The sequence below is a fragment of the Myxine glutinosa genome, chromosome 8 (genome assembly GCF_964187855.1).
Source record: "Myxine glutinosa chromosome 8, kmMyxGlut1.1, whole genome shotgun sequence".
In the NCBI taxonomy this organism is placed as follows: Eukaryota; Metazoa; Chordata; class Myxini; order Myxiniformes; family Myxinidae; genus Myxine; species Myxine glutinosa.
In genome coordinates this window covers 133539131-133553416 of record NC_136268.1, presented here as the reverse complement: position 1 = coordinate 133553416, position 14286 = coordinate 133539131, and the positions used below count along the sequence as shown (strand labels likewise).

At 43.2% G+C, this 14286-nt stretch overlaps 1 protein-coding gene across 3 annotated transcripts in view; it reads right to left on the bottom strand.

Moving 5' to 3' along the window:
- Nucleotides 1-1305: 1305 nt before the first annotated feature.
- The window catches only part of NEU1 (neuraminidase 1), a 52034-nt gene continuing 39053 nt past the window's right edge, over nt 1306-14286 (bottom strand). For all 3 annotated transcript variants that reach the window (XM_078783735.1, XM_068125238.2, XM_078783736.1), the window contains 2 exons: nt 5111-5330; nt 1306-2620 (listed from right to left, as the gene is read on the bottom strand). In XM_078783735.1, the coding sequence (XP_078639861.1) occupies nt 2400-2620; nt 5111-5330 (441 nt within the window). In that variant the 3' untranslated portion in view covers nt 1306-2399. The remainder of the gene's footprint in view (nt 2621-5110; nt 5331-14286) is intronic.

Sequence of the window (14286 nt, the reverse complement as noted above, 5' to 3'; positions counted from 1 at the left end):
CACGGGAGCTACAACATTTTAAATCTTTTTCTCCTTGTTTTCTAATTAGAATGCCATGCCATGGAAGGACCTATTAAACTGCTCTACACACCTTAATATGGCGCACATTTGAAAACATGGGAATTCTTCTGGATTTGTTGTAGTTAGTTAGCCTAATCAACTCAGAAGATCATAATCATTTTGGTGCATCACATTCGATATCAGAAAGCTCTAGTAGAACTCAACAAAAAACATGACACACACACACACACACACACACACACACACACACACACACACGCACACACACACACAAAGGTGGATACTTTGAGACCTGGGAGGGCTCCATTCTACCTTCTGAAACCCACGTATGAAGTTAACACACACACACAACTCAGGCATTTATAGTAAAAAAAAAAAGATATGTGGCCATTCAAATATTATGTAACGCTATATATTTCATGCTGACAGGCTTGATTAAACCTTCCTAATAAGTTTTATTGGACATAGATTCGATTTTTCGGGGTACCTCATCGTAACACTCGACCCAAACAAAGCCAATGGAAATCTGACGGAACAAACCCATGCAGTATATAATCAGCAGAGGTCTACAGGCCTGATGTTTTAGGACCACCACAAAACTAAGATGGCAGCCATATTATTTAGTCTGGGTGACATATGTCCATGGTGGGTGGAGTCAAGCGACAAATGTGGGTGATGTCTGACAGCTGTCGTTCAATGGGCACACATTTTAAAAAATCGACCCCCAATAAGAGCCACACCACCAACCACGAGGAGCTCTTGTAGACATGCCACACGTCGCAGGTAAAAAGGATATAACAGCCACAGCTAAAAACATTTAAAGGTTCAGTTTTTTTTTTCCTGGATTTATACACCAAAAACATTGACAGTCATCATTCTCTTAATAATGAATATGACATCATTCTCCCAGAAATGCCAAAAATTAGCCATGCAATAAGAGAAGGAAAACATCAGATAACGAAATAACATAAGCATGGGCAACATAGGAAACGACCTCCGACATTGTACAAAAGTGGGGGGTGGGATGTGAGGGGGAGGAGGGGTGGGGACAAAAGAGGGGAGGGCTCAGGTTCTGTAGGTTACAAACGGACAAGCAGTCAAAATGGCATTATTAAGAGAATGTGCAAAAAACATTCAATGGAAGTATCCAATGTGATAACCTCCATTGAATGTCCATAAAGGACCAACAATAGGTGATTTATATAATTACTCCAACAAGGTTCGGAGCAATGTCTGGGAGCAAAATGCATCATTCCAGAAAAAAAATGGAAACTGATAAATAACTCCTCAAAAAAGTGACAATTGCCATTTTATTCATTATGTGAAAAAGAACATCCATGTTTACAGTCTGAAAGTGGGAGAATACCTTTAATTTCAGAACCGAACATCGGTAAAAGTATGATCACCTTCCCAACCAATGTTGAACCTACTGAATTCCCCTATTACTGCACCTGAACTGCCCCACAACCTGAACAGAAAGGATTATGAGGATCATCACCAAAAGTACGAGCAGAGATTCCAATTTATTCACGGATGTCTCTCTCAAATCATGAACCCTGTTTACACCTACCCAGATATATTACCAAATCAAAGGTGGACTTTGAGGAATACGTGAAAATAATGGATTATTGAAGAGGTTTTTGGACAAAAACTGAAAAATTCTAATCCTCAACCAGACGACGTAAAACTTTCCCAGCAACCAGAAAACTCCGTCGATCTTTGCAAAGCAAGCAAGGTCGATCAGTGGAGAGAGATAAACAGGTACCGATCATGTTGTAGCTTCCTAACCTTCCGAAACAGGTGTTGCTTTTTCATGTGCAGAAATCCTTGTGTACATTGTAACCAGAAGGCCATAGTGAGGACAACTTCCTGAGAGTAAGACTCGTTCATTTGACTAGGCTTTCGTTTTCTCCGACGAAGGGTTAGCGCTTGAAACATCAACTTCCCCATCTCAATCAACATCCTGTTTACTTCCTCAATCAACATCCTGTTTACCTCCTCTATTGTTCTACCTGTGCAACGACACATATCACCACGAGCCTTCATGAACAAGACTAGTTCTTCAATCCACCATGTTTAATAGCATCTTGAGACCAGTAGAAGAATGCGTAAGCTGCGGATTTATTGAGGCCCTGAAAGTATATTCCAACTCAAGGAAAACCTGATTGGTACAATATATTTTATGAATCAAGAAGGTAATTAACACTTTGACACGAGTCAACAATGATAAAGTCAAAACTTTTTTTAAATGAAAAAGCAGCAATCACCTGGACAATTAAAAAGCACCCATCAAAAATGTCCCTGTCAAAATGAGGTTCAGGGTGATGTGATGGAGATGCAGGGAACCTCAAGCATTTCCTTTTTCAATAGGAAGCAAGTCAAAGCAACCCTCCATACAGGTGGATTCTGACAAACGAGATGCTTTCATCGGAGTCTCTGTAACCCTTCTCGTAGATTAGGTAAATGAAGCGCAGATCATCTGTGTTATTCTCCATCATTGTAAGGCTGGAGTATGCACTCGGGCCCGGCCATATCTGCAGCCGATTTGGCTGCCATGTTGTTCCGTTGTCATAGCTCCATTGAAGGGTCATATTGATCCCTGTCAGCAGAAATGTACGTCAATCAATGGGCACGAGATTCAAAATTGCTACAACTCATCATACCGATTCAAATTGAGCGGTCATGGCTTGGTCAGAAACGAAATTAACAAAAAATCGGGGTTTTCACAGTACTGTGTCGGAAACTCAGAGAGAGATGGTGAACTTTGGGTGAACACACAACATATGGAAAATAAAACAGAGATAAGCACATAATCTGTGTACAAAATGTCATAAACAGAGTCTTTGCAAGCTCAACTGTGTGTGCGCGTCAACACATCAGGCAGTTAAATGCAGGTCCAGAGGTCACAGAAGATAAGCGGTGGCAGATGGCAGCGGAGACAGGCGGCAGATGCACCCCTCTATTTATCATTCTGTGAGCAATGAGCAGAGCACAATGTTTTCAAGCCATTCTAATGTCCTTTACATGCAACGAGAGGTGATTGGTAAAGACTGAGTGGAAGAAAAGAAGAGGATGGAGGGAGACCTCTGGACTCTAAAATGTTTTTACAGAATGTTCGTTTTTCTCTGAAACCACTTCACCAATCGATGCAAAACTTCAAATATATCATCCACCACCCATGGGGAAAAAGGTTTGTCAGCCATATTGGATTGAAAGAAAACCTTAAAAAATCACTTCTCTGAACCGCTTAATCGATCGATACGAAACTTCGTATACATGATCGATTAGCCATGGGGAATATAGTTACCTCCTTCACCGAAGGTGGATGGAGGTTATGTCTTCACCCGTCTGCCTGTGGCAGGATATCTCAAAATGTTATGGACATAATTGGACGAAATTTGGTGGACAGGTGGGGCGTGTGACAAGGACAAATTGATTAGATTTTGGAGAAGATCTGTATCCAAATACCAGAATTTAAAAAAAGTTAAGTGATTTTTCACCCTTGAGAGATGGCACCAAAACTATACATAGCATGGTATTTCAAAAGGTTTTGTTGGTGGATTGTGCTAAAACTTAGTGGATGATTTGTGTCGGTGTTCAGAACAAGCCAATTCGATTTTGGTTAAGGTCTATATTCAGGTCCGGCCTATCAGTTGCATACAAAATGTAAATTGTTCAGCCTGGCAGAGGTATGCAGTCTACCGAGTGTCGTTCTAGTTCTCAATTGCTTTTTCCATTGTTTATACATGTTTGATTCGCATTGCCCACGTTTCGCTTCCCTACATCAACAGCGGTCTGATATCAGCTTAAAAAAAACAATATTTACAGATAATGTAAGATCTTCCACTATGAAGCTGAGTCCATGGGACTATTTATCACTTTCCCATTACAGACAGGTCGGTGGTCTCTATGTCTTCTACCGCCTCCTTTCTGGTCTTGGACCCTCTGCTCTCTCTATGCATTTCCCCCCTCCCTCCTCACCGTTCTACTCCAGGTGTCCACAGGGTGCACATGGTCCATCATCAATCCACTTCTGGCGAAACTCCCAAAATCCAGGATCACTGCTCACTTCCACTCATTCATTCCTCTTTCGTCGCACCTGTGGATCAACTTGCATGTTCGCTTCAATCTCACTCTTCCCTCCAGGTCTTAAAGACAGCTGTTCACTACCATCTGAGATCGTCCCCAATCCAAAACCATGATCTTTTCTACTTCTGTTACCCCTTCTCCCCTCCACCAAAAGCCCACCTCCTTCCAAACTTCCAGTTTTTCCTTCCTGAGAGATTGCTTCTGTATCCATCTTGTCCACCTTGTATGTCTAACCCTAATCCTCATTTGTCCCTCATTCCTGCTGTAAGCGTTCCCCCCCTCCCCCTAACCCTAACTCTAACAACTCAGTGGATGGATGTTATGTTTTCATCCCTATATGTCTCTTTTTCTGTAAGCTTGATATCTCAAGGGGTTATGGACTAATTATGACAAAACTTGGTGGATCAGTTGGTTCGGCGACAAGAATAAGCCGATTAGGCTTTGGTTCAGGATCTTCATTTTCAGTTCAGGATCTTTGGATTCAGATCCTGCCCATCAGTGGGATACAAAATGTAAACTGTTCAGCCTGGTGGAGGTATGTGCTCTACCGAGTGCTGTTGCTAGTTCCTTTAGTTCTGTTATGTCCTGATACATTCTGTGTTCTAGCTCTTTCGCGAGCCTCGTCTTTGTACAAAAAAGGGGAATGTTTCCCTCTGTATCAGGGGATTGTTCGAACCTGACATCTCTAAGTAATAAAGTAACAAAAGAGATAACAGTGCTGCACATCTACAAAGTTCCTGCATGAAGAAGATTTTAGTACCATGGTCTTTGTTCGGTGACGCATCAAGGGCCAGGTAAGGGGGATTGTGGTAGAGTTCAAAAATATTTGTGTTGGTAGGAAATACAATAAGGAAATGAGAGAGTTTGCACCTTTTGTTGATAGGAAATTTGAGCAGGTGAAGTGTTGGGAGGAATGGGGGGGGTTTGGGGATAGGGGTGTAAAGATAAATGAGGGGGAATGTTTGAGGCGATATGACAGGTGAAGGTAATTTACACTTACGCTTGGTGGTCGTAGCTGGATTAGTGAAGAAAACCACTCCATTCTTGAACAATGCACTTGCTGCAACTGCGGGATCAACAAGCTTTTCGTCAAACTTCAGGTAATCCAAAGGATATGTCTCGCCTGCATCAAAGCTGCGCATTATGACACGGCAGTTGCAATGGTAGAAGTTCTGGTTCCTCGCGTTGATGATGACCGAACCATCTGGGAGTTCAAAAGGCTGAAAACACATAATCCCATCAACAAAGGTCAGTTGAACATTTCTTGATAGTGTCTGCTGACGAGGGTGTGCCACTTCCGTTCTGCGTTTGTTAAATCTCTATTCACAGGAATCACAAATGAACCCGAAAATAACCATCACAAGCTGTTCGAGGACGTATTTTGGATAGGCCAAGGAGAGGTTCAGGCTTGCACAATGTGTATGCTAATGGCAGGGCAGCTTGTCGTTGCATTGGTATTGAAACATAAAACATAGGGGCAATACCCCTGGGCGTTCACCTGGTAAAATAAAAGGTATGCTGCACTGACTAAAGGTATTTTAAATTAAACCATCACGTTCTGTGGTGAAGGTTGTGGTGAAGTTTCATCGGAATTGCGTGTGTAGTTTCTGAGAAGAAAGCAAACACCGATTTTGGGGGGCAATCCCCCCGTAAACCCCCAGCAAACGGGCAGATTTTTTAATGCCATGAACAAACTTTGGTACATCAAGGTTGATGAAGGTTGTGGTCAAGTTTCATCGAAGTATTGTGTGTAGTTTGAGGAAAAAGCAAATTCCTATTTTAGGGGGTGAAACCTGGATCCACTTTGGTCCCCGGTAGACCCCCTTAGATCCCGATTTTTTTTTAATGCCGTGAACAACATTTAGTCACAACACAACAAATATCATTTGTGCCAAATTTGGTCGCAATCCCATCAGCGGTTTCGGAGAAGAATTTCAAGTGTTTACGGACTGACGGATAGACTGATGGACTGATGGACTGACAGACGGACTGATGGATGGACTGATGGACTGACGGACGGACGACTGGACTGACGGATGGACGAACTGACGGACAGACTGACTGGACTGACGGACGGCTAGACTGACGGACGGACGAACTGACGGACGGACAAACTGATGGACGGACTGACGAACTGAAAGACGGACTGACGAACTGAAGGACGGACTGACGAACTGAAGGACGGACTGACGGACGGACGAACTGATGGACCGACTGACGGATGGACTGATGGATGGACAAACTGACGGACAGACTGACTGACTGACGGACGAACTGACGGACGAACTGATGGACGGACGGACGGCCGACGCGCCATCGCATAAACATCCCTGAACCTCGTTCCAGGTGAGAAAAAACCTGCATATAAATCCGTTAATTTGATGCTGTACAAACAAACAAGCCTCAAAGCAGCTCATGCCTTGGTTTGGGGCACAGCACAGGTGCAGCAGCACTGTGTTTACATGAATGAGACGTGGAGCTTTTACACGTTTTACACACAGGTCAATAACATTTGGAACTAAAACTATCTGGGAAATCTCGTTGCGGTGGTTTTACCCCCAAACACAAGTCGGGGCTCAACTCTTCCCCATTCTTCCCTGGTGCCCAGAATCGTCAGGGCAGCGCAGTCATGGTGCCGATCGGTCTCCATGCATCGGCCCTTTCCCTCTTTTCTCTTTCTCTCTCTGTCGTGGACCTGACTTCCTGAAGGCAGGGGTACACCATCCTGGATGTGGGGGATCTCTGGGTCGCTCCTGAAAGATCGATCGGCTGCCACCATGCCGTGGGTTTGGTTGGGAGAACTGTCTGGGGCTATACAACAACAACATTTGGGACTGCCAGGATTGCCTACCTAGAGGTATGCACACTTGCCTCTGATCGTTCTACTATCCTGGGTTTGAATCTCAGCTGGACGTTGTCTGGTGTCCCGTCTGGCAGTATTAGCTGGTGGACGTTAAAGATCCCACGGTCTTCTTCGTGAAGATTAGGTGAGCTATCCATGGCACTATGAACAAATTACAAAATTCCTGCCTTAACCCAAAGGGGGAATTGCATCAGCTTGCATAGTCATGCCCCAGCCAAAGATGCTACTGGCACAGGGTTAGCAGCACAGCTATGGAAGACCAAATTTCCAGGAGTTTTCCAGGTAGTCAGGTTCACTATGTTAACAAATATGGGGGGGGATAGTGGGGATAAATATATTTTGTCTGCAGCAGGAGTTAATAAACCAGAAGGGGCAAAGTAGGATAAAAACATGGACAAAGCTGTAATTAATAAATATCCTCATTTTCATAAAAATTTGAAGTTCCTCTTGAGCCCCCCAAACTTTTGACCCACAATTTACCTTTTGATTGTTCGTTAATATAATTATCATTTAAAAAACGGGTTCTGTGAATGCCAACACAGATTCTTTTCGTCACGTTTTCTAATGACGGCTTTAAGTCACTGGGACGGCTGTTGCGTGACAAAACGTTTGTCTGTACGAAAAATTCAGCATTATGGAAAATGATATGCACTCTCCTGAAATGAAAGACTGGCAGATGAGTGAGGAGAGGTATCTGAAACTTTTCAGCAAAGCCCAGATACTGTAAGTACTACACACAGTACTGTACATGCTGCATGTCTCAGTTATCACATACACCACAGCAGCCCCGCAAACTTACAATTATATACAGTGCCTTCGCAAAGTATTCACACCCCTTGACATTTTTCACATTTTGTTGTGTTACGGCCTGAATTTAAAATGGATTAAATTGACATTTTTTGTCACTGATCTACAGATAATAGCACATAATGTCAGTGGAATTTTGTTTTTAGAAATGTTTTTGCAAAATAATTAAATATGAAAAGCTGAAATGTCTTGAATCAAGTATTCAACCCCTTTGATATGACACTCTAAATTTAGCTCAGGTTGATCCAATTTCATTTGATCATCCTTGAGATGTCTCTACAACTTGATTGGAGTTCAATTGTGGCCAATTCAATTGATTGGACATGATTTAGAAAGGAACACACCTTTCTACAGACTTGGCATTTAATATGGAATTTTTTTTTGTGGGGGTGAACTTACTTTTAAAGATGTCTTAGAACCAAAAGTTCATTGGAATTATGTTGAAATTATTCTAGATTTTGTTAATGTGACCTTTAAAAGAAACAAAAACCACATTTGACATTTCGAAACAAATAAATTGATCCTTGAAAGTGATGTAAACTGATATCGAACTCAATTCATGGACAGTACTGTGTTAAACTTCTGTACGTTTTCCAGAAGTATCTCTTTATTTTGCATATTAGCCAAAAATTTTTTTAACAAAAACAAAAGTTAAATTACGACTGGGATTACGGACAGTAAAATTACAGTTCATTACTTCGTGTAAACCCCACGAGCATTCAGGAGAGCACGTACACGTTGAGGCATGCTGTTCACGAGATTTGCCAAGGTTTGGACAGGAATTGCTTGCCATGCAGTGACAATAGCCTGCTGCAATTCACGCACAGAGGTCGGCTGCTGGTCCAAGTGGTCGATTTGATGCGTTAATACTGCCCACAAGTTCTCGATCGGATTCATATCCGGGGACATGGCAGGCCACTCCATATGCTCTACACCACGGTCAGCAAGAAAGTGTTGGATCATGCGAGCATGATGAGGCCGTGCATTATCATCTTGTAAGACAAAGTTTCCTCGAAAGGCTGCACGAGCAAATGGAAGCAATGTTTCTTCCAGAATGGCCCTGTGCTTGAACTGGTTCAGGTTTTCATTCAGAACAACCAGGTCAGTTTCGCCCCATGCATGAAAAGCAGCCCAAACGGTCACCCCACCACCTCCAGCTTGGACTCTTGGCACTATACAATCTTTGTTGTAGGCTTCTTGCACTTGTCTGCACACTCGGACACGGTCATCTTGACGATAGACCAGAAATCTAGACTCGTCACTGAAGATCACGTGATTCCAGTGTCCTGGCTGCCATTGACGGTGCTCTCTGGCCCACTGCAATCGGCGCTGGCGGTGCTGTCTGGTCAGGCGTGGCTTTCTCAGGGGACGCCTGGCATGATAGCCTGCTTGAACCAGTCGTTGGTTGACTAGCCTTCTGGATACAGGCACATTTGTCAGTTGCTGCCACTCAGCCCTAAGCCGATTAGCTGACTTGGTACGGCCATTGCAGACTAACCGGTGCAGCAGGCGATCATCCCTCCTTGTGGTTCAGCGGGGATGTCCTGGCCTCGGTATTGGAGTAGGGACACTCCTCTGAGCATTTCGTTTCAGGATCTTTGACACCTGACCTTGAGTGATGTCATACTGCCGAGCAATAGCACGGTCTTTCATGCCGTAATTTCGTAAAGCCACCACTCCATGACAAACAGCATTGTCGAGTTGACGGACCATCTCCAGAGGAAGCGGCAATAACTTTTGGAGACATGCAGCAGTTGTTTTCCACTAATACAGAACGCAACAACCCTTGTATACCCGACTGTGAAGCCAATCGTCAAATGCACCTGTCCGTACATTTTGCCACGCCACCTGTGATATAATCCTGTTGTTGACTTCTTGCTGCGACAGACAGTCAGTGACATGGTTCTTTTAACAAATAAATCACCAAAGTGTAAAAGAAACTCACCAGATTGATATACCGTCAAGTAAACCCAAGTCAAGAAAAAAAAAATATTCCATATTAAATGCCAAGTCTGTATATAAGGTCCCACAGTTGACAGTGCATGTCAGAGCAGAAACTCTACCATGAAGTCCAAGGAACTGTCTGTAGAACTCTGAGATATAATTGTGAGGAGGAATAGATCTGGGGAAGGCAATAAAACAAATTCTAGAGTGTTCTACAGACAGTTCCTTGGACTTCATGGTAAAGTTCCCAAGAGCACAGTGAGCTCCATGATTAGGAAATGGAAAAAATATGCAACCATACAGATTCTTCATCGAGCTGACCGTTTGACCAAACTGAGCAGGCTTTATGGGAGAGGGGCCAGATGGAAGCCACTCCTGAGAAAAAGGCATGGCAGCATACCTGGAGTTTGCAAAAAGCCACATGAAAGACTCTGAGATCATGAAGCAAAATATTCTGTGGTCTGATGTGATGAAAATATAACCCTTTTGCCTGAATGCAAAGTGCTATTATTATGTCTGCAGTAAACCAAGCACAGATCATCACCCCATCTAACACCATCCCTACCGTGAAGCATGGTGGTGACAGCATCATGCTATGGGGATGCTTTTCAGTGGCAGGGACTGGGAGACTTGTAAGGATGGAGGGAATAATGAATGGAGCCAAATACAGGCAAATCCTTAGAGACAACCTGCTTCAGAGTGCAAAAGACCTTAGACTGCAGAGATTTATGTTTCAACAGGACAATGACCCAAAGCAATCAGCCAAAGAAACACTGGAATGGCTTCAGATCAAGAATGTGAGAGTCCTTGAGTGGCCCAGCCAAAGCCCAGACTTGAATCGCATTGAGAATCTGTGGAAAGACTTGAAGATTGCTGTTCACCGACGCTCCCCATACAACTTGCCAGTGATTGAGCAAATCTGCAAGGAAGAATGGGAGAAACCCCCCAAATCCAGATGTGCAAAAGCTGATACAGACATAACCAATAAGACTCAAAGCTGTAATCGCTGCCAAAGGCGCTTCTACGAAGTATTGACTTAGGGGGTTGAATACTTATGTAAATTCAATATTTCTGTATTTCATTTATAAATGGTTTGTTGAACTTAAAAAAAAAAAATTCCACTTTGACATTATGGGGTGTTATGTTTGGAAGAGTGACAAAAATCTCAATTTAATCCATCTTAAATTCAGGCTGCAACACAACAAAATGTGAAAATGTCAACGGGTACGAATAATGACTGACGGCACTGTATGTAAAGTCAAAACCAGGCAAAGACTCAGGAGCGTCAAATATTTATTGTCTGAATGGATAAATGCCAGAGGCCATCAACGTGTAATTCGGTGAAAATAGAAGAACATTAGAGGAGCCGAAGTCAGGAATAATTTAGCAACTAAATTAGCACCATTCAAGAATGATAACCTTGTATCTGAGTCCAGTCTATCATTTGAAACCTGGCGCGGCTTTGATGGTAAAGCCCTGGGGGACGTTAAAATTGGTAAGGCTAGTGTTCTCTTAAAGAGAACAATATCATACTAAAATACGCCATTTGTGTCTGTCTGTTTGATGATTTTTTGACGCCAATACATTCTGTCGTTACTTATCTAATCTCAACCAAACTTGACAGGATGACCAAGGGTTACACAATGAAGGTTGTAGCGCATTCATTTGCCCCCCTCCCCAAAGGGGTTTTCTCCCCCCGAGTGAGTTTGCCTGCCATTGCCGTCAATGGGGTTGCACGTTGAGGTGTACATAAATGTTAAATTAGCTCTATCGTGGCGCATTTCCAAAGAAGATATATCGTGGCATTTTTCCAAAGACGCTTTTAACAACAAAAATTAATGATAATCGCATATTGTTAATGTTATTATAAAACAATAATAATACTAATAATGTCCCACTTCCCCAAGGCGTTTTTTTCTGCAGTGATAACGTGTATAAATAGCTTATAGTTATAATGGCGTTTCCGTGGGAGCAACGGCTTCTACAGGAAGAAAAAATATTATAAACCACAAACACGTATGCTTAGATTTTTAAACAGTCGCTAATGCTCTTTATAACACTAAATGAAGAAATTTGGAGGAATCCTGACATCCGTGAAGTAAGGTATACTTAGAGAATTGAGCGAAGCTCTACTGTACTCTATATAACCCACAAATGTTGGGTTCATATCATGGCCATTTCTGCCGCTACCGTGGCATTTTTTGTAGCGAACTTTTGAAACTCGCTCCTGCTGTTTGATACGAAACTGAAAGGGAGGAAGACCGGTGTGTGCTCATTTACCAAGCAGCTAGCTGGAGCTTGCCAAGCCAGCCGTTCCTTAACGGTTTTGAATGCAATGCTTGCTCGAATGCTTAAACCACTTGGTGATCTTTCCACAAGAAACTTGGTAAATGAACACATCCAATGTTCTTGAGACCCGACCATAGATCGACTGTAATCTATATACCCCAAAGAGGAATGACCCTTCTTGCTGCTCCCGTAGTGTGTGGGTGCACTAGTTCTTTAAATTTGTGCAATTTTAATCAGGACCTCTCCGTAATCACTCGCATAATGTATGCACTTGCACGATCTGCCTGACATCATGTTGTAAAACTATTCAGTCACAGGTTCTCCACACCACGTATGGCATGCTGATGCCCCTGGAAGCCCTACAACTTCATGCCTCTGCTTTATCTGCTATCTCTTCACCTCTCTGCTGGGTGCCCCAGCTGTCGGCTGAATAAATGTTAATGATGAAGCATTTTCAATCCCTCGTACATCTTTTAAAAGACCTCGCAGGGCTTCCTTTATTGCGTGCTCGTGGCCATTTTTGATTCCATCTTATTATCCTGTATTGTGCGTTTTCGTTATATTGGATCAACAAACAACAGGCATTTTTAGGCCATTTTCCCTGCTAGAGCGGGGGTTAGTCTTGCGGGCCCTTGACAATCTTCTCCATTTTGCCCTACATCTCCCCTTGTTAACCCCCTTGCCTGCATTTCTTCTTCCACCACCTTTAGCCAAGTCTTTCTCAGTCTTCCCTGTCCTCTACTTCCTTTTACATTCATTTCCATCACTCTTCTCAACGAGTCACTTTCATCCTTCCTCAACACATGACCAAACCATCTCAACCTATTTCTCTTCACAGCATCCATCACAGGCTCTATTCCCATAATCTTTCACAATTCATCATTTGTCTTCCACTCTATCAACGATACTCCACATACACCGAACCATTCGCATTTCCACCCTTTCCAGCCTTCGTTGCTGCTCTACATTAATTACACGTCTCGATCTCATAAATCATAACACTTCTCACACATGCAGCATACACCTTTCCCTTCAGCTTCAACGACACTCCCCTCCTCGACAGCACGCCACTCAGTTCCCGAAACTTCTTCCATGCACATCTCACTCCAGCAACCGTTGCCGAGTCTGATCCACCTTCTCCATTCAGCATCTCTCCAAGGTAACAAAATGTTTTCACACCATCCAGCTTCACTCCGTCTCCAAGATCCAAATCAACATTTCCTCCATCTGCAGCTCCCTCTGTGCACACCTTACACTTGATTGTAGCTGCCACACTGGTTAATGATCCTCTCAGACCACTACATTTTTGATGAACCCACTCAGCGCACATTGTACATTGAAAGGAGTTCACTCTGACACTCTTCCTGCACACAGCACACGGTCACTTCCCAGTTCTTTCCACCTCACATGCTTTACCACTTGCCATCACCTTCGTCTTTCCGATATTCACCTTCAGACCTTTTTTCTCCATACATTCCTTCCACTTGTTCATCTTCTCCTTCAGTCCATCCATACTCTCCTCAACCAACACCAGATCATCTGCATACAACAACTCCCACCATAAACCCTCCTTTACGTTCTGAGCCAGCACCTACATCACAGCTACAAATAGTAGTGGACTTAGTACCGACCCCTGATGCACTCCTACCTTCACCTCAAACTCACCACTGTTGCTGTCCTTCGTCCTTACAGCTGTGCGCGCTCTTTCGTACATTGTCATCACTACTCTGATCAACCATTCCTCCACTCCTAACTTCCTCATTGCCCATGTCAATACTTCGCGTAGAACCCTATCAATGCTTTCTCCAGATAAACAAATCCAAGAAACAACTTCTTCCTCTTCTCCATGTACTTCTCCTGTAACTGCCTTACAATAAAAAGCACGTCTGTCGTTCCTCTTCCTGGCATAAATCCAAACTGCATTTCGTCTTTCTTCACTTTCTTCCTCATCCTCTTCTCCAACACCCTTTCCAATACCTTCATTCCATGCTCTAATAACTTTATCGCTCTATACGAGCCACAGTCCAGAGGGTCACCTTTCTCCTTGTATAGAGGGACGAGGGTACTCAGTTCCCAATCCACTGGAATGCGGCCTTCTTTCACCACCAGATTACAGATCTCTGTCATTCTCTTCACACCCCAACTTCCCGCTGCCTTCAACATATCTTCAACCTATATTGGATCAACCACGTGCTTAATTTAATTTTTTTAATCAGCCCGTTTTTGTGTCGGTCTAGCTTTTGTCCCGGAATTCTCCATTCTCATTGTCCTGT